General features: G+C 40.0%; 3 protein-coding genes across 6 annotated transcripts; 2 read left to right on the forward strand and 1 right to left on the reverse strand.

The window, feature by feature from the left end:
- Positions 1-16: 16 nt before the first annotated feature.
- On the forward strand, positions 17-5478 carry LOC103977490 (protein MICROTUBULE BINDING PROTEIN 2C). 2 transcript variants are annotated; one of them, XM_065098483.1, is made up of 6 exons: positions 17-390; positions 512-586; positions 1196-1549; positions 3114-3329; positions 3927-4043; positions 4945-5478. In XM_065098483.1, the coding sequence occupies exons 1-6, from the start codon at positions 202-204 to the stop codon at positions 4948-4950; spliced, it is 957 nt and encodes a 318-aa protein (XP_064954555.1). In that variant the 5' UTR covers positions 17-201; the 3' UTR covers positions 4951-5478. The 2 variants fall into 2 exon arrangements, with proteins under 2 accessions (XP_064954555.1, XP_009391300.2); XM_009393025.3 differs by lacking the exon at positions 4945-5478 and having other exon boundaries at positions 3927-4237.
- On the reverse strand, positions 5153-15307 carry LOC103977491 (serine/threonine-protein phosphatase 2A 65 kDa regulatory subunit A beta isoform). 3 transcript variants are annotated; one of them, XM_009393026.3, is made up of 13 exons: positions 15136-15303; positions 13732-14146; positions 13311-13557; positions 11873-11985; positions 11583-11662; positions 11361-11502; positions 11161-11241; positions 10185-10289; positions 7918-8100; positions 6843-6935; positions 5767-5906; positions 5627-5693; positions 5153-5531 (listed from the first exon to the last, which is right to left on the reverse strand). In XM_009393026.3, the coding sequence occupies exons 2-13, from the start codon at positions 14122-14124 to the stop codon at positions 5412-5414; spliced, it is 1764 nt and encodes a 587-aa protein (XP_009391301.2). In that variant the 5' UTR covers positions 14125-14146; positions 15136-15303; the 3' UTR covers positions 5153-5411. The 3 variants fall into 3 exon arrangements, with proteins under 3 accessions (XP_009391301.2, XP_009391302.2, XP_064954554.1); XM_009393027.3 differs by lacking the exon at positions 15136-15303 and adding an exon at positions 14977-15125; XM_065098482.1 differs by lacking the exon at positions 7918-8100 and having other exon boundaries at positions 15136-15307.
- A 9304-nt stretch (positions 15308-24611) lies between these two features.
- Positions 24612-26664, forward strand: LOC135607028 (uncharacterized). The gene has a single exon (XM_065098489.1). It carries the CDS (start codon positions 25005-25007, stop codon positions 26340-26342), a length of 1338 nt encoding a protein of 445 aa, XP_064954561.1. The 5' UTR covers positions 24612-25004; the 3' UTR covers positions 26343-26664.
- Positions 26665-26845: the final 181 nt, after the last annotated feature.

Below are 26845 nucleotides of genomic sequence, written 5' to 3' on the forward strand. Positions count from 1 at the left end.
TCCTCTCTGCCTTCTGTTGCCGGCATTGGCACAGTGGCATTTTGGTAAATTTGGGGCCTTGATTCCTGGAAGGCGTTCGTCTTCTCCCTTTCCCTTCCAACACAAGTCTTCTCTTCTCTCTCTCTCTCTCTCGCTCTCGCGTCGTGGTTGCCATCGTCTGCCTCTTCTTCTTGTTCTTTTACTTGGAAGAAAAGGAGCATAATGCTGGAGAGGCCGTGCAAGGTCCGCGCGTCGGCGGATCCGAAGCCGTGGACGTCCGACGGGCGCCGTCCCTCGCCGCCGCCCCCTCCTCCCTCTTCCGCCGCCGCCGAGGCCGGGAATGGGGGAAATTTCGATCGAGTCCTCTTCAAGAACCTCGTCGAGATGGTCCCCCTCGTTGAGTCGCTCATGGTCGTCGGCCATCTTCCGCTGATCGAGCTAAAAACTTGATTTGGTTTTTTGTTCTTTTCGTTTCGATTTTTGGGTAGAGGAAGTAGGGATCACTTTGATCTCTGTTATTTGGTTGTTTCAGGATCGGAGGGCGAACTCGTCTTTTACGCGGCGGGCGTCGGTAGTCTACACACCTGCGCCATCCAATTCGAAGAAGGTACGGATGAGCATGTCGCTTCTCTTTCTGTTCGATTACCTTCTGGAAGTTTTGTCTTTTTTCCGTGTAGGAAGATGAAGATTTGATCTTTAAGAGTCGTTTCGTGTTCCTGCTGTTCTTTTCTTTTTGTTTTAGATTTGGTTAAATGTGTGGAAAATTGGTTTGAACAATGTACCTTGGTTATTGCAATTGGAGTGGAAGTAATGATGTTCTCTAATCTATTCGGCGTGATAATTTCTTGTTCTTGGTTCCTGATCCCGGCTGTGACTGATCCATTTACAATTTTGTTTTGGATAATGCTTTTGAAAGCTATTATCTTCCTCTTTGTTTGTCTTGAAGGAAAATATTGTTTCGTTTTGTACATGAGAAATTATCCACATGAAATAGGATTGCAGTGTTTTCATATGATTTTTGAGCATGCGAAATTCATAGTTAATAGTCTTTTGTGTTGCTTCGGATTCACACTTGAGAACTTTGAAGTTGCAAGGGTCCATGTCAATCATAACATTTTCCTAGCGATCGTCACTTTCTGTTCCTGTACTCTAAATCATTTAGGTCTAAATGGGGTGTGCTATAACCTTTTTTCGTCTATCATGTCGCAAAGTTCAGGCTGCTGAATCAAAAGACGGAAGAGCATCTCAAACTATTTCTGCGAAAAAGCGAAGGGATTTAGACGCTGCTCAAAGAAACGATCAAAATGGTTCTTCTGATGACTTGTCTATCTTCTCAAGAAATGTGGAAGTTGAGAATTCCCTAAAAGATAGGGAGGAGTTAAGCATATTAAGGGAACAAGTAAATGATCTACAAAGGAAGATAGTAGAGAAAGATGAATCTCTAAAATCAGCAGAGATTGAAATCAACCAGATGAAAGCAGCATGTGCATCCATTGATGAATTGAAATTTCAAATTGCAGAGAAAGATTCTTTGGCTAAATCTATTAATTCTCAGTTAAACAATGCTAAGGTAGGAAACTGATCTGAGTAATCTCCTATAATTTACTGTTCCATTATGCTGACTTGTTCTATTTGGTTCCCGCATCCTCACCAGGGGATGAGCTGCTATTTTTGTTGGTTCTACTCGAATTACTTTTAAGGAAGTTCTGCTTGTGTCAATGTTATTTCATTAAAACTATTCATCAGTATGTAGTGCCATGTATGCATAGAATCATGCGAATTTTGAATAAATAATGTTTATAGATGGGCTTCAAAGTTGTTTTATGCAGGCACTAAATGTTGTTTTGTTCTAATTTTCACCATCAACAGCATCAAACATCATTGTTGCCATTTCTTATTCTGCATCTGTATATTTGCTTTAACATAATATTAACCAAAAAAAAGATGCATTTACCATTTAGTTTGTGGTGTAATTCTTCATTCACGCTACCATTGGATGTCTAATTATTTGAAGCCCCAAGAATTGTGACTTCATGACTATATTTATTCAGACATGCGTTTTATATCTGGAGTTCCCGTTAGGAAGTAAGTAATAATGTCATTGTGACTTCTTTTTACGTTATTGAAAAATTACCGAGAAAGTTATATAGAAAATATTAGAAACATAATTATGCAAATTTCACAGACCCTTGGAAGAAGTACGATGTTTATATTCAATTGAATCAAGTTCTACCAGATATTCCTTGTAACCATATTTTTCTTGTCTCTTTATTTATTATGTCATGTGTATGTACTCAAGATTTATTGGTGAAAATAAGGTATAAAGATATCAAAGTTTTTAGCGTACAATATGTGTTTTCTAACTCAAACATAAGGACAGTTTAATGTGAAGAATTCCACTAGTACCGGTAACCGTAGGGATGTTACAAAGATGAAAATTCCCCAGGCACTGGTGACCATATAGCTGTTAGGTGGATATCATGGGTAGTGATCTCAACCAGCTGTTTGTTCTATATTGTTGGTGATATGTATTTCTGAATCATATGCACAAACATCCAGGAGCCGTATTGCATTGGAGTTTCCATCTTAAAAGTTAAGACAGGACTCACTGCATTACCTGACAACATCAAAATAATGAAAATTCTCAAAGATGGTTAAGGGAGCCCCTAAAGAGTCTAAGAATGTAAAATAATCAGCTTGAAGTCGTTCTTTAAACTCTAATTGTGTCATCAGTAGTCCTATACTCTAATTTTGTCTTATAATTCATCGTGATGTTCTTTTTGCTTGTTTGGATCTTTGTTAAATTACTGTATAAAACATTCTCTGTTGAAACTGAAGGTATTTCTGTTTTTACTACTGCATTTAATTTTAGATTTCTTAATGTTGCTGTTCATGCGTCTAATGCTATTGGTCATTGTACTTGCATGATAGTCGCCTAGGCAGTATTCTGATCTGTTATCATCCTTATGTTGACTTGGCCAGTGCATCTCAGCTGCAGGGTTCGATGACTATGAAATGCTAATAGGAACTTTTTCTTAAAGATAGCAACCTATATATTTCTGTCTCTAACTCAATATATGAAATGGGCACTTGTTGGACTAACATGATGTTGCTTGTTTCCTTTTAATCCACAGATTACTCTTGCAGACAAGCAAGCAGCATTGGAGCGACTGACCTGGGAGGCACGAATGTCTAACAGGAAAATTGAGGAACTTCAAGGGGAAATAATCTCTATGGATTATGAGATCGCTGCATTGATGCAGATTTATGAAAAATTATGTATAAACAACTCAGCTGTATTTTCTGATGACAGTCTAAGTTCATACAATTTGGAACCCCTTCCAGTTGCAGTAAGTTTGTCAACCATTCTTTTATTCTCATTATTCTTCTATTATCATTTCTTTTTCCTTGTCGTTACATTTCTGTCATGCCAAGTAACTTGGTGCTGAATATTTGAAGCAAGTAGAAAATGATGAATGTATGGAATAGCATTTTCATAACCAAAATAAGATACTGAACCAATGCTTGACTAAGCTAGTGCCATCTTAATGTTATTTCACTATAGTTTCACCATGCCAAAAACCTGTACATTTTGTAGGGCTCGATGATCTTTCACTTGCTTTAACCAAAAATATAGAGACAAAGTAGAGAGTTAAAACTAGGTTGGATATCTGACAAGGATGTCAATTATCAAACTTTGGTGATTATATCTATGGTCAATTGCTAACTTAATATTGAGGTTTAAACCACCAGTGGCATATGCATTAAAGGTAAGGTGGCATGCATCGACCATTGGGAGCTCTTTAGTATCAGGATCTTCATCTCTTGGCTGCCATAAGTTATTTTTATGATGTTTTTCTATTTTCTTTGTTCTGCATGTTATATTGACTTCCTGAATTGATCGGACATGTAAAAGAGAAATTAATTGCCTCGTTTTCTCGACACAGAATGAAATCGATGATATCGAAATAGAGAAAATGGAAGAGGCAAGAACATACTACCGTGCATCTGTTGCTGCTGCAAAAGAGAATCCAACTGAGGAGTCATTAGCTACAGCTGCTGAGGCAAGACTAAGACTTCAAGCTCTCCTAATCTAATAACCTAATAATTTTATTGTTTGCGCCTTGTGTGAACCTAAGTGAATGTTATTGTTATTCTAAAACAACTTGCTAGTAGTTTTTTGTTTCTATTCCAAAGAACATGCAAGTGCTTCAATGTTAATAATACATCTGATAGGGCAGTTGTGTTTACACTTCCATATTCGATCGCACCAAATTGTATGGTCAAATTATGCTTTGTTCATGATGTTTAGAAAGAAGAAATGATCAGCGATCTGTCATGTGACAATGTAGTCAAGGTATTCAATGTCCATGGCACGACACTTTTCGATTTTTGTTTTCCGTGGTCGTTTTGGTGTTTTCGTATTTTCTCATAGCAATATGTATAGGACAAAAAGTACTATCAATAGTCTCATTTTGATTTGTTGTTAGTGTTTTTCTTTTCAATTTCTGTTTCGTAAAACTCGTAAACATTTCTTATTGTGGGGTGTTGTGCTAAGGGAAATATAGTCTCGTTTTTGTGTCATTTTGACTTATAACCTAGCGGTATAAAATGGCATTGGGTTGAATGGAACCTTGAATTATGCAATATTTTTAGTATCCATTTTGTATTTAATGACAATACTAGATGAATGGATTTGCACTTGTCTTCAACATAAACTAGTTGTTTTGTTACTTGCAATCTTGATTATCTTTATCTTTTTCGTACGTGACTGCAGCATATTGTTTATAGATATAAATTAACTCGTCGACAAATTTTGCTTGGGTGCAATCCCAATTAAGGACGTGACAAATCAAAATGTGCTCATGTTAAACCAGTATTTTACATGGAAAACAATATATTTGGAACATTATTGAAATATCCCTTTCTCAAAATTCTTTTTGTTCTATTTTATTGTTCATTCAGCAATGAATAAATGAGAAGGCATCTGTGGATAGATTTGGAGGATCAGTATACGTTGGTGGATTTCTTTTGCCCTTTCTTTCACTTGATTCGGACATTAGATCACTTCGGGGAGCACAATTAGGGCGCAGCTTATTCATGGGACAAAAGATATTTCTCTTCAATGGAGCACATCCTTTGGCAGTTGTTCCTGCGAATCCATGATACAAACTAAATCAAAGAACAAATGTAGATAACAATTTATAGGTTACAGCATACATTCTTGACTACCAGACATTTTGCCAATCGCCATGAAATGGTTCAGATGGAATCATCAATCCGAAACCTGCTAGCACTTGGATCTCTACATCAACAAAAATATCTCTGTTTGTTTCTAGGGATACATGGACGGGAACTAAATCTTCATCCAAAAGTTGAAATGGAACTTTGAGCAACAACAACATGACGGTTCGGATTAGTAGGAATGTTCTCTAGCTTGACATCATTACTGAGTCGCATGTCTGAATTGCTTGGCTGGCAAAGTATCTGACATCCACATCCGGATCCTCGCTGAGCTCAACAAGGCATGGACGAACTGTCTGCTCCACCACCTGTGATTAGTTTTTCCAGCACTAATGAGCACAAACAAATTTTGAAGGAGATCAAAGACAAGGGAACAAATAATTGATATTCTATTAGTGCTTACGGAATGGTCAAATATGGGTATGAGTGACTGTAGGACCTTTGCCACATTGAATTTAATGTTCGGTACCCTGCAAATGCCAGAGAAATTATTAGTGCATGACAATTTAGTGCATGACAATCTCCACTAATTTGTCAATTTACCTGTCCTTTGAGGCAGTGATGATCACAGGCAATAGCTTTTGGCAAGTGCTCTCAGAACCCAAGACAGGAGCTAGAAGGGAGATTGATTGCAGAATGGTCATGCGGTGCAAATAATGGGGATTGCTTATTTTCTCCAGCAACTAGCAAAATTCAAGCAACATCAGACCCTTCAATTAACAAACTAATCATTTAAAGCATAAATGCAATTAACCTGTAACATTTTTTGCAACCAGAACCATTAGTTAATATGAAAATGTGAGCAGAAATGGTTATAACACAGTAAGAGTTGTTATTTATGCCGGCACTAACAAGGCTGCACCCTGTGTGCAAGTATCAGTATGTGTTTGACGTAAATTTCATTTAATAAATGAAAGATGAAGGCGGAGAGATCAACATTTATGTATTTTCAGTAGAGAAACACAGTTAACGAGAAAACTTCCTATTCTTTAGGGTGAAAGTTAATCAACATGTGAGAAGAATGTTTACAGGAGACTTCTTATAATATCAAGATTTGATATGGAATATAGAAGGCTTCTTATAGTAGCAAGATTTATCAAGTAGAGGCTTCTTATGCTATCAAAATTAGCGTGCATAGGATGTGATTCAAAAGAATCAAATCTTTACAGCACCAAGAGATTATAGATTTCAAAGTTTAATTTGTACCAGATATTAAAACAAAAAGTATATTGAAAACAGAACAATAAATTCATTCTCATGATATATAAAAAATCTACAAGCTATCACCCCACTGCATTAAAGTTGTATCTCCTTAAGGCCTAGCAAATAGTTTAAGCTTCAATAACTTGCAGGAATATTCTAATTCTATACGAGTTGGACTATATTCCATCAAATGACATACACTTGTGTGTTGGCATCTGTCTTAACTAATAAACTCTTAATTGGCTTCCCAGGATTTAAAACCACAAACAGTTTTCCAATGATACAACTATAAAGTCTTAGTTCACAGATAATTCCATTTAGAATAACTGCTAATATGATACATTTGCACGAGTGACACGTTAAAGCTAACAGGAGCAGTAAAGACGCAATTCTGAGCACAGCAACAGAAGCCATACCTGTGGCACTATATTCTGCATTGCCCATTCTGGGCCAAACTCTTCAGCAAGACGCTTCAAGTTATTAGCAGCTGCTTCCCGAATAGAGAAAACCTGCAAGATGATCAATATCAATACAACAACCCACAGCCATTGATGCTACGGAAAAGAGAAGGTTATATACATGGTTGTCATAGTTTTATCTTCTTTGTTCCTTAATTAAAGGCTATATGTCATGTACACCCCTGTGTACAGCTAGGAGCTGTATGCAAGTTACTAAATTAGGTCATAGAATTTGTCTTGTGAGCAAACAAACTTAGTTCACTTCTTTTTAACTTTATTGCCTTAGTGAACAAAAGTAGAACAAAAGATTCCTCTGGTGAGCGAACAAACTTAGTTCATTTCTTTTTAACTTTATTGTCTCGGTAAACAAAGGTAGAACAAAAGAACTTGCAGTCTAAGCCTAAATTCTGCACAACCAGATGGAAACTCACAGATGGTATAATAGCCAGGCACATACATGATCCAGGAATATAAGTTTGACACAACCATAATGTCTGTTGCATGTCACAGAAACATAAATTACATTCAAATACATACCCAAGATTCGATTCCCATGGAGACAAATCACGAGATTGGATACATGTATTAGATGAAAATTTTGTTTGCACTGCATGATTCTTTCAATGTTGAGAAAATGTAAATATTAGAAAATAAATATAAAGGACCTTAGCAATCATAAAGATCCATTTGAATGACATCATATCGTCAATTTAATAAAAAAGTCAGACAGGTGCCCAATTGGCTGATATATCATGTACATAATTATGAGTATACATCATATAATCAATTTAATCAAAAACTTATGTAGGTATTTTATTAGCAGATACATTATACATATAATTATGTGGACATTAGCTGATACAACATAGTGACATACACATAATTACATGAATGGATGCAAGAGTCCAAACAACCAAAAAGAGTCCAATCATCAGACGAAGTCAGAGTATTTAGAAATACTAGCTAAAGCCACTACAGAAATTCTTGTTGAATCATAATTATTAGAGTTTGAATGTGATAAAAGATAGCACACCTTATCTTCCAGCCACTGCATGCAAAGAGCACCAAGTCTATCGTTGAAAAAACCAACACCAAACTGACTGGCCAATAAAGGGATGTATTCAATTATAGCGAGTCGAACTCGCCAGTGTCTATCTTCTGCAAGCTCAACAATAGCTGGAAGCAGAGACTGCGAAAGCAGATCTATTCCAATAACCTGCTTAACATGAGGTTTCTGATCAATTGAGTTTTTTAGACGACATATTTACCATCATAAAAGCAACCAAGTTCTACTTTCAGCATGGTCTCAAACCTAAAAAGTAAGCACCAGAAGCTCAATATGTTAAATTTGAAGGTTTAAGCATAGCAATCATAACATGAAATATGAAGCATGTTAAACACATAAAATCAGAGAGCCCTGTGCCTAATCCATATGGATAGCACAAACCTTCCTGTTAGATGAAAACTACAAACTGAAGTTTAATTAACAACTTCCATCAGTGAGAGTTGAAAATATTTCTGGATCAAAAAGAAAGATGTTGCAGACTTTAACCATCCAGATTATTTTCTCTTAGTTCCTCAAGTAGAGTAATGATAAACCAAAGAATCAATACATGCTGGAGAAGAGTTAGCAATAACAGAATGTTGACCAAAACATGAAACAAGTCCCAACTACAATGAACCCATTGTTTGTCTCGGGTCTGAAATATAAATATTCCATAATAAATTTAGTTCAGCTAAAAGCTGATCATTCCATATCAAGATACCAATCATGCTTCATAATATGGTGGATGGACAATCCAAAGCAAACAAAAAAAGGCCTACTCATAGGTCATCGATAACAAAATCTACCTATCTATAAAATTCAGAGGATAATTTTGCCACTCTATCATGGACATAAGAAACTTAATTCAGATAACAGATATGCATGTAAATAATTCTGAAAAATGTAACAGAACATAAATAACAAAACATGCTCAAGATATGTTCTGGACAGAAGAATCCCAAACCAAAATATGGCCATCTGATCTTATAAATCAGGACTAACAAAAAAAAAATACATACAAGCCACACTGCAGTGGAATAAGAATCCAGCCAGATATCCTCTATAATGGTCACTTTAGTCAGCCCACTTGTATAGTTCCCCGGTCACAAATTTGCTGCTTAGTTCTATAGAAATAAATGAACTGTCCTCATGGTACTTATCACAAAAAATTCAGCAGCAATTATGCATCAATATTTACAATGTACTTTTAAGTTATTACCTGCTATAGCATCTTATGTTACCTTTTCAATGAAAATACAGTCATGTGGACTTGAACCAGTAACATGAGATGTGTTAAAGAATGCCATAACCATAATGCTTTGAAGCAAGTTTCCCACAGCATATGCTTTGTGGAGTCAGCATCTGTTTGTTTACAATGTTAATATTGAAATATACATTCTATAGACATAAGATGTTTTTATTTGCTAGCTATTATATGATCTTGATCATATGCATATTGAGTCACTATCCTGTGATCTGTTAAAAGAAATCAGCCATCCAGAAAAAAATGCAGAAGTTGTAGAAAACTGTGGTGGAATAGACACATGAGCATCAACCTAAACTTAAACAAGTCAATACTTATGGTACCACAGTGCACATCAATGATCAAACATGTAACTGAACTTAAACATTTAGATTATTGAACATATAGATGACAATATTCTAAAATAAGACTAGGTTTCAAGTACAATCTAAATAAGAATTATTCTTCTCATGATCAGGTTTATATCTACCATAGCCCCAGTTAAACTTTCCTTAAGTTATTCCTATTTTGTTAGTCTAAGTTTCTGTTCTTAGACTAGCTTGTTTAACCACATTCGTCCAGAAATGTGTGAAAACCTCACTTAACTGCCAAGGTATCCGGCAGGTGTTTTAAATCCAACCTGATATCTCCAAGTGATGACCTACTACCAACATATATAAGGTCTCGATATCTTCTGTCCTGAAAACTTTGAACTACTACTGATTAGCCCTCTGATGCAATAGGCTACCCTTTCCCAGCTTGGAACTGAATATGTACTTTGTGTAACTAAATATATATTTAGTTAGATATAAAATACCATATGTACCGTATATAACATTGAAAATGTTTTCCATTTTGATCTTCTAGGTGATCATGTTCATTAAAACAGCTGTTGTCATCTCAGCTAGCTTTACTTTGAACTGAACTTTTAGATGATGCTACAGAAACACTTGCACTCATTCAAAAAAATATAAGGCACAAGGAAATCATGCCAACCTAAATAGGCACCTACCTGATTCACTTGATCAAGCTTGCTAATAATATTGAGTCGAACATCAGGGAACTCATCTTTGAGCAGAGAGAGAAAAATTGGAAGAAGCTCCTCAATAGTTGCATCCTACAAAAATGCAAGTTAGTTAGATTGCTGACAAGAAAAAAAAAGTAAAGGATGCCAATAACTTCCAACAAAAATAGATCATGAGTCAGCAAACATATTTGATGATATGAACATGACTAGAAATTATGAAGTGAATTAACTGGTGGTAGTTCCTTCAGAACAATCATTTCCAGCATGGACAAGGCACAGCAAATAAAGTGATAAACAAAAAGAACAAAGATGACCGAAAAGTTGGCCATAGAACAATTGACTAAAATATTTTGTTAAAGTTGAATCATACAACCAGTTTCATGTGTCAGGTTATCAACAACCATAAACTAATTAAGTATAACTTTAACAGATGAATCAATGATCAAGTTAAAGAATATATCTATACAGGTAAAACACACACAAGAGAAATGAACATGATCAATTAAAATGCATTCCACTCTACATTAAAGTTTTCTTTATTTTTTCAAACGGAGGACAATTAGGTGCCAGTGACTAGACTTGAAAAAAAAAAAACATATATGCTACTTGTTTACCAAGTCAATCCACATGAATTTTAGAAACCTACTTTTAGAAAGAAAAAAAAAGAACCAAAATTGTTTAAAAAATAAGTGTAGACAAACTTAAGAACATAATAGTTTACAATCAACCAAAAGCAAAACTAAAAACGTACATCCATGCTTTCCCACCTCTAATAGCTCCTTTAACAGCTCTAAACTTATCGTTATGCGCAAGTCTATAGAAGTTATCCAACTAAGTACTAATTGTATCAACATTGATCCTAAGAACCATAGCAAAATTGAGTTAAGCAGAAAAAATTGGAAGACATGATAATATAACTGAAATTGCACTACTCAAGGCCCATTTCTTATAATTCAAATACCTTTCCCAAAACTGGAGCCATTCCCATGATAACTGAGGCCAAAGCTGAGCGCACATGCTGGGAAGAATCTGATGACAGTTCCTGCGGTAGATAGAAAGGTTACGAACTGTTAACAAACTGAACAAACTAAAATTAGTTAGAAATGTGCCAGTGAAACCTTGCATGTGTCAAATGAACACCAGCATGGGCCTAGTGAATACCTTTACACAAGGAAGTATGTGCTGAATAGCAAGGTGAGGGTTCAATATCCGGCAGAACTTTGTCACTTTTCCAGCAGCAGCTATACGCACTTCAGCCTCATTATCACGAAGAAGCCGGACATAAGCAGGCACCAAATCCGAACTTCAACAGAATAAATGCTATCTCAGAAGAAAATAAAGAAAGAATTAATTAATGTTATGAACAAATTGAGTTTCCTTTACCATGTAGGTTCTGGTCCAACAGCTTCACAAAGCTCATATAACTGATTAGCAACCATATAGCGCACACGCCAGGATTTATCCTATCCAAAAGATGGCCCATATAAATGTAAAATGATGAACAATCCTTACATGGACAAAATGTTATCCATAGTGGGAAATGTTCTACCAAATTAGTAAAGGCAAACACATCACAATAAACAAATTTGAAGAACAATGAGCAAAACAGTCTCCAAACTACATAGAGCAACAAGGAAGAAAAAACAGATGATCCTGAAACAAAGCATGTATACCTGTGAAAAATTAACAATTACTGGAAGAATATGAGCTACACAATCTTGTGGTTCAAGTAGCTTCCCAAGGGCAGCACAACCCTCAACAGCCAATAAGCGCACTGAATCTTGATCTGACATGATGATAAGTAACCAAAACATATATTAGATGACAAAGTAAAAGAATTTACCAACATACAGGTACTTCAAAGCAAAAGAATAAAATATTAGATTATGCTAGCATGTAAACTGCAATAGTAATGTAAGAAACTACATTCGGATGACTAACAAACAACTACAAATAGCTTAAATACCAGTCAGATAGGTGTGTAACACTATATTTAATCCAAACACTAATGAAAGCCCATACAGTTCAATCCCGCTCATATACCGTTTTTATTACTTTTCCAGTTATAGAGGATGTCACACGAAAGTACCGCTTGGAATATCAGTACCGAGCGGGTCTGATAAGTTGCTGAAACTGATTTTGGACAGGTCTTTTGAACCTTGAAACCAGGTACTTTTTTAAACAAGACATTCTCTCAATACAGCTATTTGTTTGTTGCCTCACACACATGAAAATATTACAGTGGAGTCACTGAACAATGATTCAAAGTCTCAAAATGCCATGACAGGGCTAGATGGTAAAACGATAACAAAAATATTATTGGTGCAATATAAAAAAGAAAATTACTACTGTATAATTTTTGTGGAAAAAATGAACAATTTTATAAGTAACTACAATTAGTAATGTCCCAGCATTCTGTCTGAGGTCAACTATGTGGATTTTTTTCTTGCATTGAATTCTGTGTAATGCAATATCTCTACTTCATTAAAGAAACCCAAATTTCCTTTTACCGTTTTTAATTTTTTTTTAGGTTTTTTTCTATTTCTCCTTACATCACTAATCTTAGTTTTTGCTTTATTAACAACGCCTTCATCAATCTCTCCTATCTGTTGATTAAATGGACAATAGTGTCACATAATCCTATATTTTATAATTTCTTCCACTAGCAAGTTGGTGAATATGTAAAACTAAGTTCATTAAAATGCTCACATGATGCTTGATCCATCAATCCAGGTTTGTCATAGTTTTAGCTAATTGTTTTACAAGTGGCTTTGTGACGAATAGGCAAGACACTTGACAGAATCAGAACTAAAATTTTCTACACCAGATCTTGGCATTAAAATGACAACTAAATTTGTAATCGATACAAGAAAAGGCTCAAGGTTCAACCAGATATGCATGATGTTGCTGGAGGAAAATAGTGGTTCTGGCGTTATCAAAGGAAATTCTAGTTATCAAATTAAAGAATAATCAGATCAATTATCAAAGGAAACAAACTGTGACACACAATGTAATAGCTTAATCTGATGTCCAACAAGTAAAAAAGAAAAGAAAGTTCAAACAAGTACAAAGGAAGTAGCTAAATTACATAAACATGGAACATTTGCATACCATCTCGTGTTAAATCCTCAAAAATAGACATGATATCAGTCTTGAGATTGTTTGCTTCAACTGTGGCAGCAAATTTCCCAAGATTTGATGCGGCAGACCTTCTAACCATAGGCATATCATCTTGACATAATTGCCCATACATAGACCGTAGCTCTGCCTTAAACAGCTCTGTCGCACTTGGGTAAGCAATATGAAACAAGCCGCAAGAGGAGACTCTAGCAGTGAACCACTCACCACCTGCTAGTCTCTGAATGAATGGGAGGATAGCATGAGAAAACACATTATATGATTAAGTAAACAACAATAAAAGAATGTGTCAGATGATAGGCAGTAGCAAAGAAAAATTCTAGTTAAGAGAGTTTTAGAAAGTATAAACATAAAGTATGAGCACCACCATTCTTGCAATATTTGTTTGTCTAACCTTGACTAAAGGAATGAACCACTCTACAATGTCACTTTCCTTCATCTGAGTTCCAATTCGACATAGAGATTCAACAGCCTTGTCTCTGACACAAGTTTCCTCCACTATACATAATGTTTCAAGTGGAGGGAGCAAGACATGAGCATATTCTACACCACCAATATATGGGACGAACACCCCCAACTCCTCAGCCATGGCAAGGAGCACCTCATCATCATCATCATTATTTTCACTTAGAAAAGGAATCAATTCTTTTCTAGTTCTTTCTTCACCAAGAGCCCGTGCTATGGTAGACAACCTACGAATGGAATTTAAGCGCAGCTGGATGTCTTCATTTTTCAACTCATCAATCAAGATAGCAATTGGATACAGTGGCTCATCGATCATAGCCATCGCAATGGAGAACCCCTTAAAGCTGCAAACAAAGGAAAATATATAATGATGGTACTGTTACACATTCATAATCGAGTCTTGGTTCATGTAAGCTAGAAAATTGTACAGGAAAGATAGTGCACAAAGTTACCTTACTGTACTATCACAGTGCACATTTAAAAATGGATAATACTTGAACAATATCTCCCAGTATATTCATGTTAGCACTACCAATTAAGACAAGAAATTTTATAGCTTAATCTTCAACATTAGCATATAATGGCCTAATTTATGCAGGATTGTCCCATAAGACTAAATTTTCCCTTTCAAGCATAAGGGTGCATGTGAACAGAATAGCTATAATTTAGCTATGACCACTCTAATGCATATCGAAACAATAATACTGCCTTTATTTAGTTAATTAACAGCATCATAGCACATAGGAAGCAAGCAAGCACTGCCCTTCCATCAATACAAAGAATAAAACCAATTTTCTTTCTTGTATCTATCAATGACATGTAACAATTATCCTTTCAGAATTTTTTTATAAAAAGAACAGTTTACAAGTAGATATTAGTAAAAACTGTTGGAATCTTGTAGTGATGGCTTCGCATGATATCGATCGATGAAGGCGCAGCGGAGAACCCTTTATACAAAGACAAAGTCATTAAGGCAGCACGGAAAGACAATGATACTCACATGGGGCGACCTGTTAAGTAATCGGTCCATCATGCAGCAAGAAAACAACGAAAACCGCGAAAAAAGTCATATTTTGGCAAAAAAGAAAAAAAAAAAAAAGGAAAAAAAACCAACGGCAACCTAGAAATCAGGAAACGAGCAAGGATATCTGCCAAACCCCAGTTTTGTACTAACCCCCCTGTTTCTAACAACACCAAAGGGGAAAAGATCCAGCGACAGTTCCCATTTCTCGAATCTGTCGTCCGTGATAGCGGTTCAACTAAATTCAAGATCTCAGATCGAAAAAGGAACGAGAGAGAGAAGGCAAGGAGCAAGGAAAGAAGGAATGCGTGCCTCGAGGGTCAGATGAAACCCTAGCTCCACTTCGCGAAGACGGAGGAGGGGAAGGCGAAAGCAGGGATCGACGTCTCGAAACCCTCGACAGGGATGTGGAATCCTCCACCGCAGGATCGGAAGACTTACGCTTCAATTCGGACGCCAAATCATTTGACGTTTCCTCGGGTCAGTAGTAAGAGCTTATTTACCGCATCAATGGATCGGGTTATCTCTTTTAGCCCAACAACGTCGGACCCAAATCAAGCCCTAAAATAAGAAGGCACCCTTTGCCTTCTCAAAATGAACACTAATGTGTTTGAACTTTAGATAGATTAAAATACCCCCAACTATTTATTTATTATCAGAGACATTTATATTTTTTTATTACAAAATAAATAAATCCTATTATATTCGTTATCCTCTAATCTTCTCAGCATGTTTGTTCCCTTATTGTCTTACCTACTATTATGTTTTCATTATATTATAAAAAAATATTTTTTGTATAATATTATCTATTTTTTATTTTTTAATTAAGATAAAAAAATATATAATTTTAAATTATATATATATATATATATATATATATATATATATATATATAAAGATCCAAGTTAGTATTATTGCACATCTCTCTGAAAATTATGTTAATTCTCTGGAAAAAAAATTATATTTGGAGGGGAATAATAGATACAAGTGTATAGCTAAATCAGTGACAGCAGCAACCAATGGGCAGCTTGACTTGACCTGCCTGGGTTTTGGTGAATACCATTCGGTGTTTGATAAAGAGAATGATATGAATTTTCAAGAACTCTTACAGTGAATTAAATCTCAGTGGACTGTCAGTCTTGATCCAAAGTTCACAGCTCATCATCTTAATAAATCACCCACTTGTAACCCTTCTCATGAAGAGGCCACTCTTCTGAAGAAGGAAGGACAGCATGTGCATCGAGTGGTTCTGCTTTTGAGTTGCTTGACTATTTTAGGGAGGCGACAATGGGATGCAGATCTGAATCAGCCTCCCTTCCTTGCCGACAATTAGGTTGATTGTCGTCCAGTTCCTGTTTAGCAGAGTAAGAATCGCCATGCACAGTCGTTGTATGCTTCTTCACGTGCAGGTAAGCTGCTGGTTGGAGGCTCTGCACTGTAATCTTCGTTCATCTTCTCTACATGCAAGAAGTCACATGCCACTGGAGGTTTATGACTGTGTTGATGAGACTTGCTTGGTCAATGTTACAGATCACACCATCCAGTGCTTGGATTCAAATTTAGGCTGGCAGAAGAGTTACTGGAGAATGTTCTGAAAGTGGTAGGTCTATTTATTCCCTTTGCCTTCCCATTTGTTGTCAGGAAAGAGAGTGTGTGCAGGACCAGAAGCCTCACATGTTCTGCAACATTGTATGTAGCTGAGGACCCTTCTTTTCCAAAAGAAAACTACTTTGTATTAAATCGGATGTGAACAGTTCAAGGGAGATGAAATCCCTGCCAAAACAGAAGTGAAAGGAGGTAGATCTCCTCTCCAGAAAAAGCAGAATGAGAAGGAGGTGGGGCACCTCTCAAAACCAATGAGACAGGAGGTGAAGCACCTCTCAAGAAAACAGAAGAGTTTTGTCTGCCAAAATTAGCTAAGTTGTGTGTAGAGTGTTGGAGTTTCTGCTGATATGGGACCATCGGATAACACTGATCGCCTTGGCATAATAGGAAATGTGATTGCGGAGGGATGCTACTGTTCTGTGAAGGTGTCACTGCTCCAAAACTTCTGTTCTTCCAAGTGTCTGTCCTTTTCCACCTGGTGAAAGATTAGTTTGCTATGTATGTAAAAACTTTCTGACATCAAAAGATCATAGAAAAGCAGATATTGGTTTGATATATATGTAACTAAATAAACTTCAAAGCAAACGCCAGATCAAGATTCGGAATGGCCTCATAAAACCTACTCATTCTGCAATTCGACAAGGTGTATACTGTATGATTCTAGTTCATGTCAGCATCAGGTCATTATGCTTGTAGAAGATAAGGTGCTATGCTGTGTTATCTACAGACAGGAGCTCAACTCCCTTCCAATGGCTCGCGAGTCGCGTGGCCAAACCCAAAGAGTGATGATGCACACAAGGGATAATATGAAACCTATGGGACCTGAAGAACCTCCATTGTCAAATGATGGAATCATTCCAACAAACTAGTGGATCCACCGTTTTGTGGCCTTGGGCTGGATTCCACTGATTCTAGTAATGCACATGAAAGAAGACAATAATAATGAAATCATAATGGAGGTTGTTGACCTTTTCTTGTCACCAACTTTGAAAACAGAGCTTCAATTATATCTTCAGCTAGACTAGGATTTTTCTGCACTAGGTTCATAGTTGCCCTCTAACTATATCTGCAGCAAATTTACAGATCAATTTCACAACCTTATCTCAGATGTAAGTTGATATGGAGAATCAAGTTCCAAAAACCAGAATCTCCATGGAAGTTTGAGGGGAGACTGGAAATCATAGGATTTCAGTAGCCTACATACATTATCTATTGCCAATTTCATTTAACTAGATGTTAGCACATCGGTCTGCTAGTGTAGTAATGATGCACATGGATGATCACTGAAGCATCACAGCTTCATGTGACCAGAAATCTTATCATTCAGCATCAGTCGAAAATTTTTGATGCAGAATGTCATAATAAAAATCCATGAAGTACTGAACGAATAGAGAAACAGAAGTCTTAGTTTGTGAAAAAAGGAAATTCCAATTTTTCCCTCTACATTCATTAGAAGGGCATGAGGAAATTTAAATATGGACTAATTCACATAGAACAGAATCTTCATGGCAAGTATTTTCATCTCGATGATCCACAACAACATATTAAATATGGTTTTATCTTTTAAATTTATGCATGTATTGTAGCATCTTTCATCAGAATATATACACTATAAACCTCAGCATAGACTATTATAAGGCCCCTGTTTCAGATGAACCATTGTCCTAGATGGTAGGTACACATCTCCCTTTTTTTTATTCATCCTTCGGGATAATCAGAAAGTAATAGATAGAAGCTATAAACGAAGTTTATGCCCTAAATGTCATTCTTTGAAACAATGCTTCTCAACAAAATTGCATCTAGAAACCTTGCAATGGAGTTTTGATGCATATCACACTTGAAAATGGATTTAGGAACTTTCAAGAAAGCAACAAATGGTTGACCTGAATAGCCCCTAGAAAGATGTTGGCAAACTGAAGTACATTAGCAGCCAAAAAGCATGAGAAATTTGTAATGGTGCTAAAGTGTTTCCAATGGACTGGCTGAAATTGAACGATGTATTTATTTGGCAGTACCCATCGAACCTCTATAGCATTCTGAAAGGAAGCTCCTTCAATTTTTAGTTGGATATTAGTGAAATAAAATATCAAGACATGATTGATGTTTGTTACATCTCAAATAATTTTTGTCGGATGCCAAAAATCAGAATTCATATAGGGAGGCTGAAATTATTAGGTGTATTGTTCTATATTTCAAGCCTTTTTCACCATGAGATCTCAATTTAGTGGTCAACATCCACAGGAATGAGGCTTTGGAGCTTACTAGTTTGATTCTTCAACTTTACAGAGCAGCTTTCTTGCCACTGTTGTTGAGCACCAAACAAACAGCCTATATAATGTTCTACAGCATCTGATCCTTGAAAATGGAAAGGGCAACATGGCATGCAACAACCATAAGATCCTTCTGGATCCAAGAAGACAAGCTGACACGGACTTAGCTGGATTTGCCTAAGTCGTGCGGCACCCTCGCGCGTCCGTCCGCAAAGGTCAGCCTCCCCGAAGCCTCCCATTGTCCCTTAGGACCACCAAAAGAGAGAACGGGTTAGAGAGAACGCCTCCAACGGGATCCACAAGCAAACATCTCCGAAAAACACTTCATAGACAATGCAAATTACAAACAGATTTTACAAGCTCTGAACAGTGGCACAACAAAGGGTAAAATGGTCCATTACAGACCGAAAAGCTCTCGCACGTGTCTACATGACACAACCTTTATTTACAAGCCTAAAGAGGCCACCAACCCAACTAAAATGGGACTATTAAGCCTTCGGCCGCCCCTTTACATGTTGTACAAGGCATGAACATGCCAATAGACACGGACATATATAAGCATTACTTCAAACACCTTGTTTAGAAGTTTGTCCGTGACATTCTCCCCCACTTATCCCTTCGACGTCCTCGTCGAAGCCTTTGTGAACACTGCAACTCTTCGCCTTTGCTGAGTCTTCAATCTTCTGCTCCAGCTGCAATGCGCCTCCTGGTTCCCAGCTGCTCTCCGCTGCTGTTTCTGAGTAGTCGAACCTTTGATCCGCCATGCTGCTTCAACTCGCCAATGACTCTGACTCTGGTGTGGGGTTGGCTGAGTTGTATTGATCCTCGTTGATTCCTGCGGATCCACCAAATGAAGAAAAAGATCATTCTTACTGCGCCAGTTTCTCAAAATTTCCACATGCTGCTTGAACTGGGTGGATGCTTGTTGGAGCTTTAACGAGCATCGCCTCACAAACTTCTGAAGTTTTGGGTCCTTCCTCCACAAAATCTGCTCATTGACTCTTCTTTCAGTTAGTTGTCACATCCAAGTAGGTTCGCATCACTTCCGCTTTCGATTGGCATTTCGTTGGGAAGTGAAGCGGACAATCTACTCTCAGTAGCACTGATCACCGTTGGCGAGGATTTGACAACTATTGTCTTCCATTATCTTCGAAGGGTCTTTGAACTTGTGCAGAGCTCCTCTGCTGGATAGATAAGAGAACTGGGGTACTCGGTTTCGCCCATTCTCTTAAGAGTTGAGAAGGCAAAGGTTACTTGACTTCGCCCGCCTCCTCGAGGTTGTACTTCATGCATCGAGCTGGTTACTGGCCTTCACCTGCTCTTTGCTCACACTTCTGAAGCACTTGAAGTGTTTGCACTCCTTGCGTTGAGTTAGCTACTGTGATTCACCTTCTCAATGCCATTGAACTTCTGGAATGCAGGAAGTTTTCGCCCCAACTTGGAGTAATTCTCTGATAGATGAGGTCGCCTCTGGGATTGTACCGTCTTCTCCATCAACCCTGCCGCCTACTCCACTGAGTAGCAAAGGTACAGCACCACGTACTGCCTGCTTCGTTCCTTGGTCGTGCACTCTTGCATGACCCGAAGTCCTTCACTTACGGCTATCTTGATGAGAAACTTGTTGACACCGGTCTTACGAAGTTTCTTGGCCTCTGCCCTTCAGCCTTGTCTCGGTACTTGGAGATTGCCTCTGCATGCTCCACCTCCTCGGCCCCTTTCACGACCAAGCGCTCTCCCTCCGTGAGAGCAAGGGATCAATGACTTTGACGGAAGTCCCGCCTCTGCGGTACCATGGCGCTGCCATGCCCATGGCCCTACTATCCGTCGTCTCGCATCTACATCCCTTTTCTTCACAATCAGTAGATATGCCTTCGTGACACTCCTCTGAGTCCACCTCCATTCTCACTGATTGCTTGATTTTGGGTAGCTAAGTCCCTCTGGACTTGTCGTCGCTTCCTCGCCCCTTTCGACCTCCTGCTTCAACACCTCTGTGTTCTCCAAGCAGTCTGTTTGGTCGATGGAAATACAGACTACAACTCCCATGCATGGCCTCTGCCATCACATTGTAGGGTTTGCACCGATTCTGTTCTCCTTAGCTTCCTTGGTAGCAACGTTCGCTTACTCGACCTTGTCCTCTGACTTGTCGGGCTCCCTTAAGCGAATATGAGCTCTGGAGCAGTCCAACTCTCCAGCTGCTTCGATCATACCTCTGCATGATCAAGTCCCTCTCATGGGACTCACTGGTACTTGCATTCGAACTTTTCCCTTGGTGGAACCCAGCCCCCATATGCTGATGACCAAGGTTTTCATCCGATGCAAAATTCGGTGCACGCCCGGAAGACCCGCCTCTGTGGTACCATGGCCTTCACTCCTTGAATCCATAGCCCTTCTTGCCGTCGTGTTGTTCACCAAAGCGGAGCTCCCAGTAGCTCCCGATCATACCTCCATATGATCTAGTCCCTCCCGGGACTCACTGTCGTGTGTATCGCATTGCCACGAACTGTCCCACCACGATCCGCTGCACCATGTCGCCTCCTGGTGACATCTCCATTGCATTCTGATCCTTGTGGAATAAACTCGAATTGTGAACCCTCCATGTGTGGCCTCTGCCAATTCATCGCAGGGTCTCCTCCACCTTCGATTTTGTTTGCTCCTTTGGCAATCGACCTTCATCCACCCACTCTTGGGTCACACCTAGATGAAGCACCGCTCTAGGACAGTCCGTCGCCTAGTAGCTCCCGAAGTCCACCGACTTCACTGTAATTTGTGCACCATTGTCTGGATCCTAGGCCTCTGCCCCTACCAACACAATCTCCGCTGCGCACTGCTTCCTTCATGGCAACTTTGAATGGCAACATTGTGGCATATTCTTCAAGAGTACCCGCCTCTGCGTCCTCTTGCCCCGTGCTAAGGCCTTCTGAACCCAACTTCGCCTCCGCAAATTGAGTCACCTTAGTTCCTCCATCAAATGCTCCTCCGAGATAAGGTGCATGTGCCTAGAAGCTCCCTTCGTCTTTGGCACTATGCAAGATGAGTCCGCTCCATCAGAATGAAGGACCCATGGAACAACATGATCCTACTCTTGCCTCTGCAAGAGTTCATGTCTTTGACCTCTGTCTAAGGAAAGCACTGTGCTTCTGCTCCATGTTCCAACTTCTCTGCTGGCTCCCTTCATGCGGCTTGGGTACTTCACCAAGTTACGCCCAAGTTGCTCCGCTCCTCGTTTTCGCATTGAGTCGATGGTGGCCCTCGTGCCCACCATTCCACAGGTCAGCCCTCCCTTGAGTCCGATCTCCACATCGACTCCAAGTGTGCCTTCATTTAAGTTGCTTCAGGTCGCTCCCCCACTTGATCTCGCAATGCATCCACTAATGCATTCTCTCGAGCGAGATCATGCGACAACTCCTCGCCGCTTGCTCAGTCCATCGAGCTTCGTGGAGTTGTTGTTTGTGAGGTACTCCTCCTCAACATGTGAGGTCCGTCTCACATGATTCTCCCTCTGGGGAGCCGGGACTTATCCCTCCTGGATAACTATCCCGTTGGAGCAACATCTCTCTTCATTTCGGAGACCACCATCCCCTTGGACTACTCCGATCTGCTGAACAAACTGTGCATTGTTCTGCCTCCTGCAAACGCACTTGCTAGATTGCGACTCCACGTCAATACAGCCCCCACTGCACCCCTCAAGGCCTAGCAACATGCTGAACTCATTGCACACTTCAGCCTCCTACGGACGTATCCTTCGCTTGCCAAAGAGAAAGTTTCAATGCTCCATGGCGCCGAGTCTCGGTCGCCTTGGGATGGCCACGAACATTCCGTCGTCCGCATACAAGCCCATGCATGAGTACCAAATTCTTCGAGTTAGCAATTCCCCTCACCTCTGTGAGCTTTGCATAACTCTTTTGGTCGTTGCGCAACTCATTCCACCTTGCATGGTCTCATTCTTGCCAAGCGCCTCGCTTGCCTAGAGCACCATCAAGTATAGTTGTCAACGTTGAGCCGTAGCTCAAACTCAGCCATCCCAACCTTTGTGCGCTCCAAATTCTTCCAAGCTTGCCTGTTCTCGTGGTGCCTCTTGCGCGAAGGGTTGGCCATTCCTCTGAATGCCAATTTCAGATGCCCGCTCCTCTGAGCGACTCTTTTCCCTACATCTCCATGCCCGTTTTCCCTCAAACGGTCGCGCGTTGCTGACTGCCCTCAACGCAGCCCCGTTAGGTCCCCCACGTTTGCATGTCAAGTGTTTCTATGAGTGCTTGTCCCGCTCTGATACCATATGACACGGACTTAGCTGGATTTGCCTAAGTCGTGCGGCACCCTCGCGCGTCCGTCCGCAAAGGTCAGCCTCCCCGAAGCCTCCCATTGTCCCTTAGGACCACCAAAAGAGAGAACGGGTTAGAGAGAACGCCTCCAACGGGATCCACAAGCAAACATCTCCGAAAAACACTTCATAGACAATGCAAATTACAAACAGATTTTACAAACTCTGAACAGTGGCACAACAAAGGGTAAAATGGTCCATTACAGACCGAAAAGCTCTCGCACGTGTCTACATGACACAACCTTTATTTACAAGCCTAAAGAGGCCACCAACCCAACTAAAATGGGACTATTAAGCCTTCGGCCGTCCCTTTACATGTTGTACAAGGCATGAACATGCCAATAGACACGGACATATATAAGTATTACTTCAAACACCTTGTTTAGAAGTTTGTCCGTGACAAAGCGGTGGCTTTCATGTACCAGTTGATACTTGAGTCGCCGCTTGCCATAAAGCGTACGCAGAAGTTAAGAAGCTGAAGTAACATGAATTCTACAACATGCAGAATGTTTGAATTTTACGATTTTTTTCTTAAAGTGATCATATAGGATATTTAACTCAATGTCTTTTACTTTTTCCAGATTGGAAGATACTCTAAAGAAATTTTCAGAAATTATAGAACAACTATCATCCAAAAGAGAAGAACTAGACTTCAGGTAACATGGTCTGCTTCTGGTTGATAACGGTCCCTTCTAAGATGGCCCTCTTTCTTTGGGGATTGTGGTCCATTTCTCAGCTAACTTACTGTTCCCACCACTTCCCTCATTCTTATGCAAGCATTACATTTGTGGCATATAATGTCTGACTTAATAGCTTCTAATCGACCAGTTGTACTAGAAACAGTCGATGTCAAAGAAAAATCATGTTAAAAGAACTAATCACATAGAAAAACATTGGAAGATCTAATTTACAATTAGGAAACAAAACTCGGCACGAGTTGTTTTAAGATTTTAAATCCAAGTTGATGTGCTTTATAGTTCTAATTTCATTTTGATAAGAAAGTTGTTCCTGAGCAAGAATCAGTTTAAGCTGAAAACTCATGAATCAATCTGACTAAATCAATGATCCGGGATTGGAACATACATGCCGTCACTCTAATTTAGCAGACAGAGAAACATTTTATTTCTGGAACAATACCTAAACTGATAACTCATGCAGTTCCTTGGACTCTAAAGTTACATCTTTCAAAAGTATGTTAGATCAAAAGCTTAGACAAACATAAACAGAAAGATAGAGATCACCTGAGCTCAGGATGGTAAGAACAGAGTCCCACATGCAACTTGTATAATCCCCTGAACAAGAGTAGTAATGTTGTCATTGATAAAAATGAGAAGAAAATGATTTAAACCTGAGAACTTGTATCAAACAAACTTGTTGGTGCAAGGTCACTTTTCTCAGAATCCAGTGCTGTGAAAACATTACTCCATATAAACAGTAATTCCAGCAAAACCTCTTCCTTGAGTGACTCCCATGACCAGATAATACAACACATACTGCACCATTAAATTGTCACCTACCAGAATTTATTCAGGAAGAAAGAGCAGTGGGCCAACTACGAAGAGATCCAAACATTTTCCTCCTCTGGGCATTGTAGATGACAGCAGAAAGGAGATCTGAAGACTGCATGTACTGGGAAAGGAGGAATATATTTACCAATACCCTAACAACTACGATGATATTTCTTGTGCTTGTTATTCCTTCACAGTATCCTCTGCTACTTTAGCCATCACTCTCCGCTGCCTCTGTCACTCGCTTTGTCTCCACACGGCCACCATGTGACCTTTTGTGCCCATTCTTCACTTCCTTCCGTGTCAAGATGAGGTGGTTCGGCTTCCACTTGAAAGTCTCCACACTCTCCCACCGCTGCTTCCTCCCCTTCTCTCTTCCCGTGTTCCATACATGTATCCGAGTCTCACTGCATCTCCCAGTCTCCTCTCCTCACTCTCTTCTTTCCCAAAACCCAAACTTTAGATCTCGCAGACCTTCAAATGGCTTCTCTCTTCTCTTCCACCACCATTGTGATCCTGCTGCTCTTCCTCAATGTTAGCCTCACCATTTCAGCGTCCACCACCACCACCAGCTCTCCTTCAAAGTCACCGAAGACTCAACCTTTGGGCGAAAAATCCATCATTGACACCGGAGAAAAGGGGGGAAAGGTTCAGAATCCCACTGCACTCAAGAAAAAGCCAATCTTGGCAACCAAAAACCAGACCAAACTCTTGAAGCCCAAGAAAGCTAACTCCACCACAGCTGCTGCCGCCGCCGCCGCTGGATCGAAAACCAGCAACAGCACCATCAAGATTAAGCTGGGTAAAAGCCTCAATGCTACCCTGAAAGCTTCAAATTCCACCAAGCTTCTCAAAACCATCAAGCCTATCAAGTCCAACTCCACCAAATCCTCCAAAGACCATCTCAAATCTCCCTATTCTACATCCAATTCGACCAAGCCCTCCAAAAAATCTGCTTTTGATCCGCCCATTGCCAAGAACAAGACCACATCCACTTCCAAAGCGACGAAGCCGCAGCAACCCACCAAGCCACCCCCGTCGAAGAACCCTACCAAGCCCAAGGCGAAGCCGGAGGAATCGACAACCTGGATGGAGGGCGATGACGACGTCGACGACACAGATCTCATTTCCGATTTCCGGGATCTCCCTTCCCGCCTGCTCCCGGACCTCGAGCGCCTCTCCACCACCTCCAAGGCCTACATCTCCGCCGCCAACCGCGGCATAGCCGAAGGCGTCAAGCCTTACGTGGGCAAGAGCTTCGCCCCCAAAGTTGCCGCCGTGCTCTCCTCGATCTTCCTCGCGCTCCCCCTGCTCCTGCTCACCCTCCTCTTCCGCCGCTTCCGGGACTACCTCTCCCTCCACCGCCTCCTTCTCTTCATCCAGGCCTACCTCGCCATCTACTTCGCCACCCTCGCCGTGACCGCCCTGGCGACAGGGCTGGAGCCCCTGCGGTTCTTCTACACCACCTCACCAGCTTCCTACACCTGGACGCAGGCAGCGCAGACGTTGGGCTACCTGCTGTACCTGGTGCTGCAGCTGGTCGACCTAGTGTCGGTGTTCTCCGGGGGCAAGGACGCCGGCGGGAGCGGCGCATCGGCGCGAGCGCTCGCCCTGGCGCAAATGGTGATCGGCCTGGCGGTGGGGATGCACTACTACGCGGCCGTGTTCCACCGGGCGGTGAGCGGGGAGGCGCCGCGGGCGAACTGGCGCGTGCACGGCGTCTACGCCGCGTGTTTCCTCGTGATTTGCGCGTGCGCGCGTGCGGAGAGGCGGAAGAAGGCCTACTACGAAGGGGGAGAAGATGGGAAGAAAAGCTAAGTTTCGGGGCCATACTGGGAAGCGGATTCCAGGGGCGTAACGGGAAGACGCGATGGTGAGACATGAATTGGTAATTCTTTTCTACTATTTATCTTCGTGTCGTACTTTACATGTTATCGACTACATCGGGCTACGTAATCAAGCGTAATAAAGGGAGGGGTAGATTGGGAAGAGAAACACAGGTGCACTGTACAAGACAAGACTTGTTACAAGTGTTCCATTGTGTCCTTGGAAGCCTCAAGCAATCCACACAATAAGTGCTATTATTATGTCTCTATTGAAACATTAGAGTAATTATTAGTGCATTATTGTATGTTTATAAGAGGAGGATTTGAGGGTTTTTAAGGGGAAACTAAGTAGCTTAATTTCCTCTCCAAAGTAGCACGATATTCTATATATTTAAAATATTAATTTGATCATATCCACTTACAAAAGTGAAGAGAATAGGTCTTTGCCTTCTCAACCCTTAAGAGAATAGGCGAAATTGAGTATCATAATTCTCT

The sequence above is a fragment of the Musa acuminata genome, chromosome BXJ2-3 (assembly GCF_036884655.1).
Source record: "Musa acuminata AAA Group cultivar baxijiao chromosome BXJ2-3, Cavendish_Baxijiao_AAA, whole genome shotgun sequence".
Taxonomy (NCBI): Eukaryota; Viridiplantae; Streptophyta; class Magnoliopsida; order Zingiberales; family Musaceae; genus Musa; species Musa acuminata.

Excerpts from the sequence above, each read along its gene's own strand:
- LOC103977491 (XM_009393026.3), bottom strand. The coding sequence starts at position 14,124 with ATGGCTATGATCGATGAGCCACTGTATCCAATTGCTATCTTGATTGAT. Across the intron at positions 11,242-11,360 it reads ACATACTTCCTTGTGTAAAG|GAACTGTCATCAGATTCTTC; the intron begins GTATTCACTAGG and ends TATCTACCGCAG. Across the intron at positions 5,694-5,766 it reads ATCACTGCCTCAAAGGACAG|GGTACCGAACATTAAATTCA; the intron begins GTAAATTGACAA and ends TGGCATTTGCAG.
- LOC103977490 (XM_009393025.3), top strand. The coding sequence starts at position 202 with ATGCTGGAGAGGCCGTGCAAGGTCCGCGCGTCGGCGGATCCGAAGCCG. Across the intron at positions 1,550-3,113 it reads CTCAGTTAAACAATGCTAAG|ATTACTCTTGCAGACAAGCA; the intron begins GTAGGAAACTGA and ends TTTAATCCACAG. Across the intron at positions 3,330-3,926 it reads TGGAACCCCTTCCAGTTGCA|AATGAAATCGATGATATCGA; the intron begins GTAAGTTTGTCA and ends TTCTCGACACAG.
- LOC135607028 (XM_065098489.1), top strand. The coding sequence starts at position 25,005 with ATGGCTTCTCTCTTCTCTTCCACCACCATTGTGATCCTGCTGCTCTTC.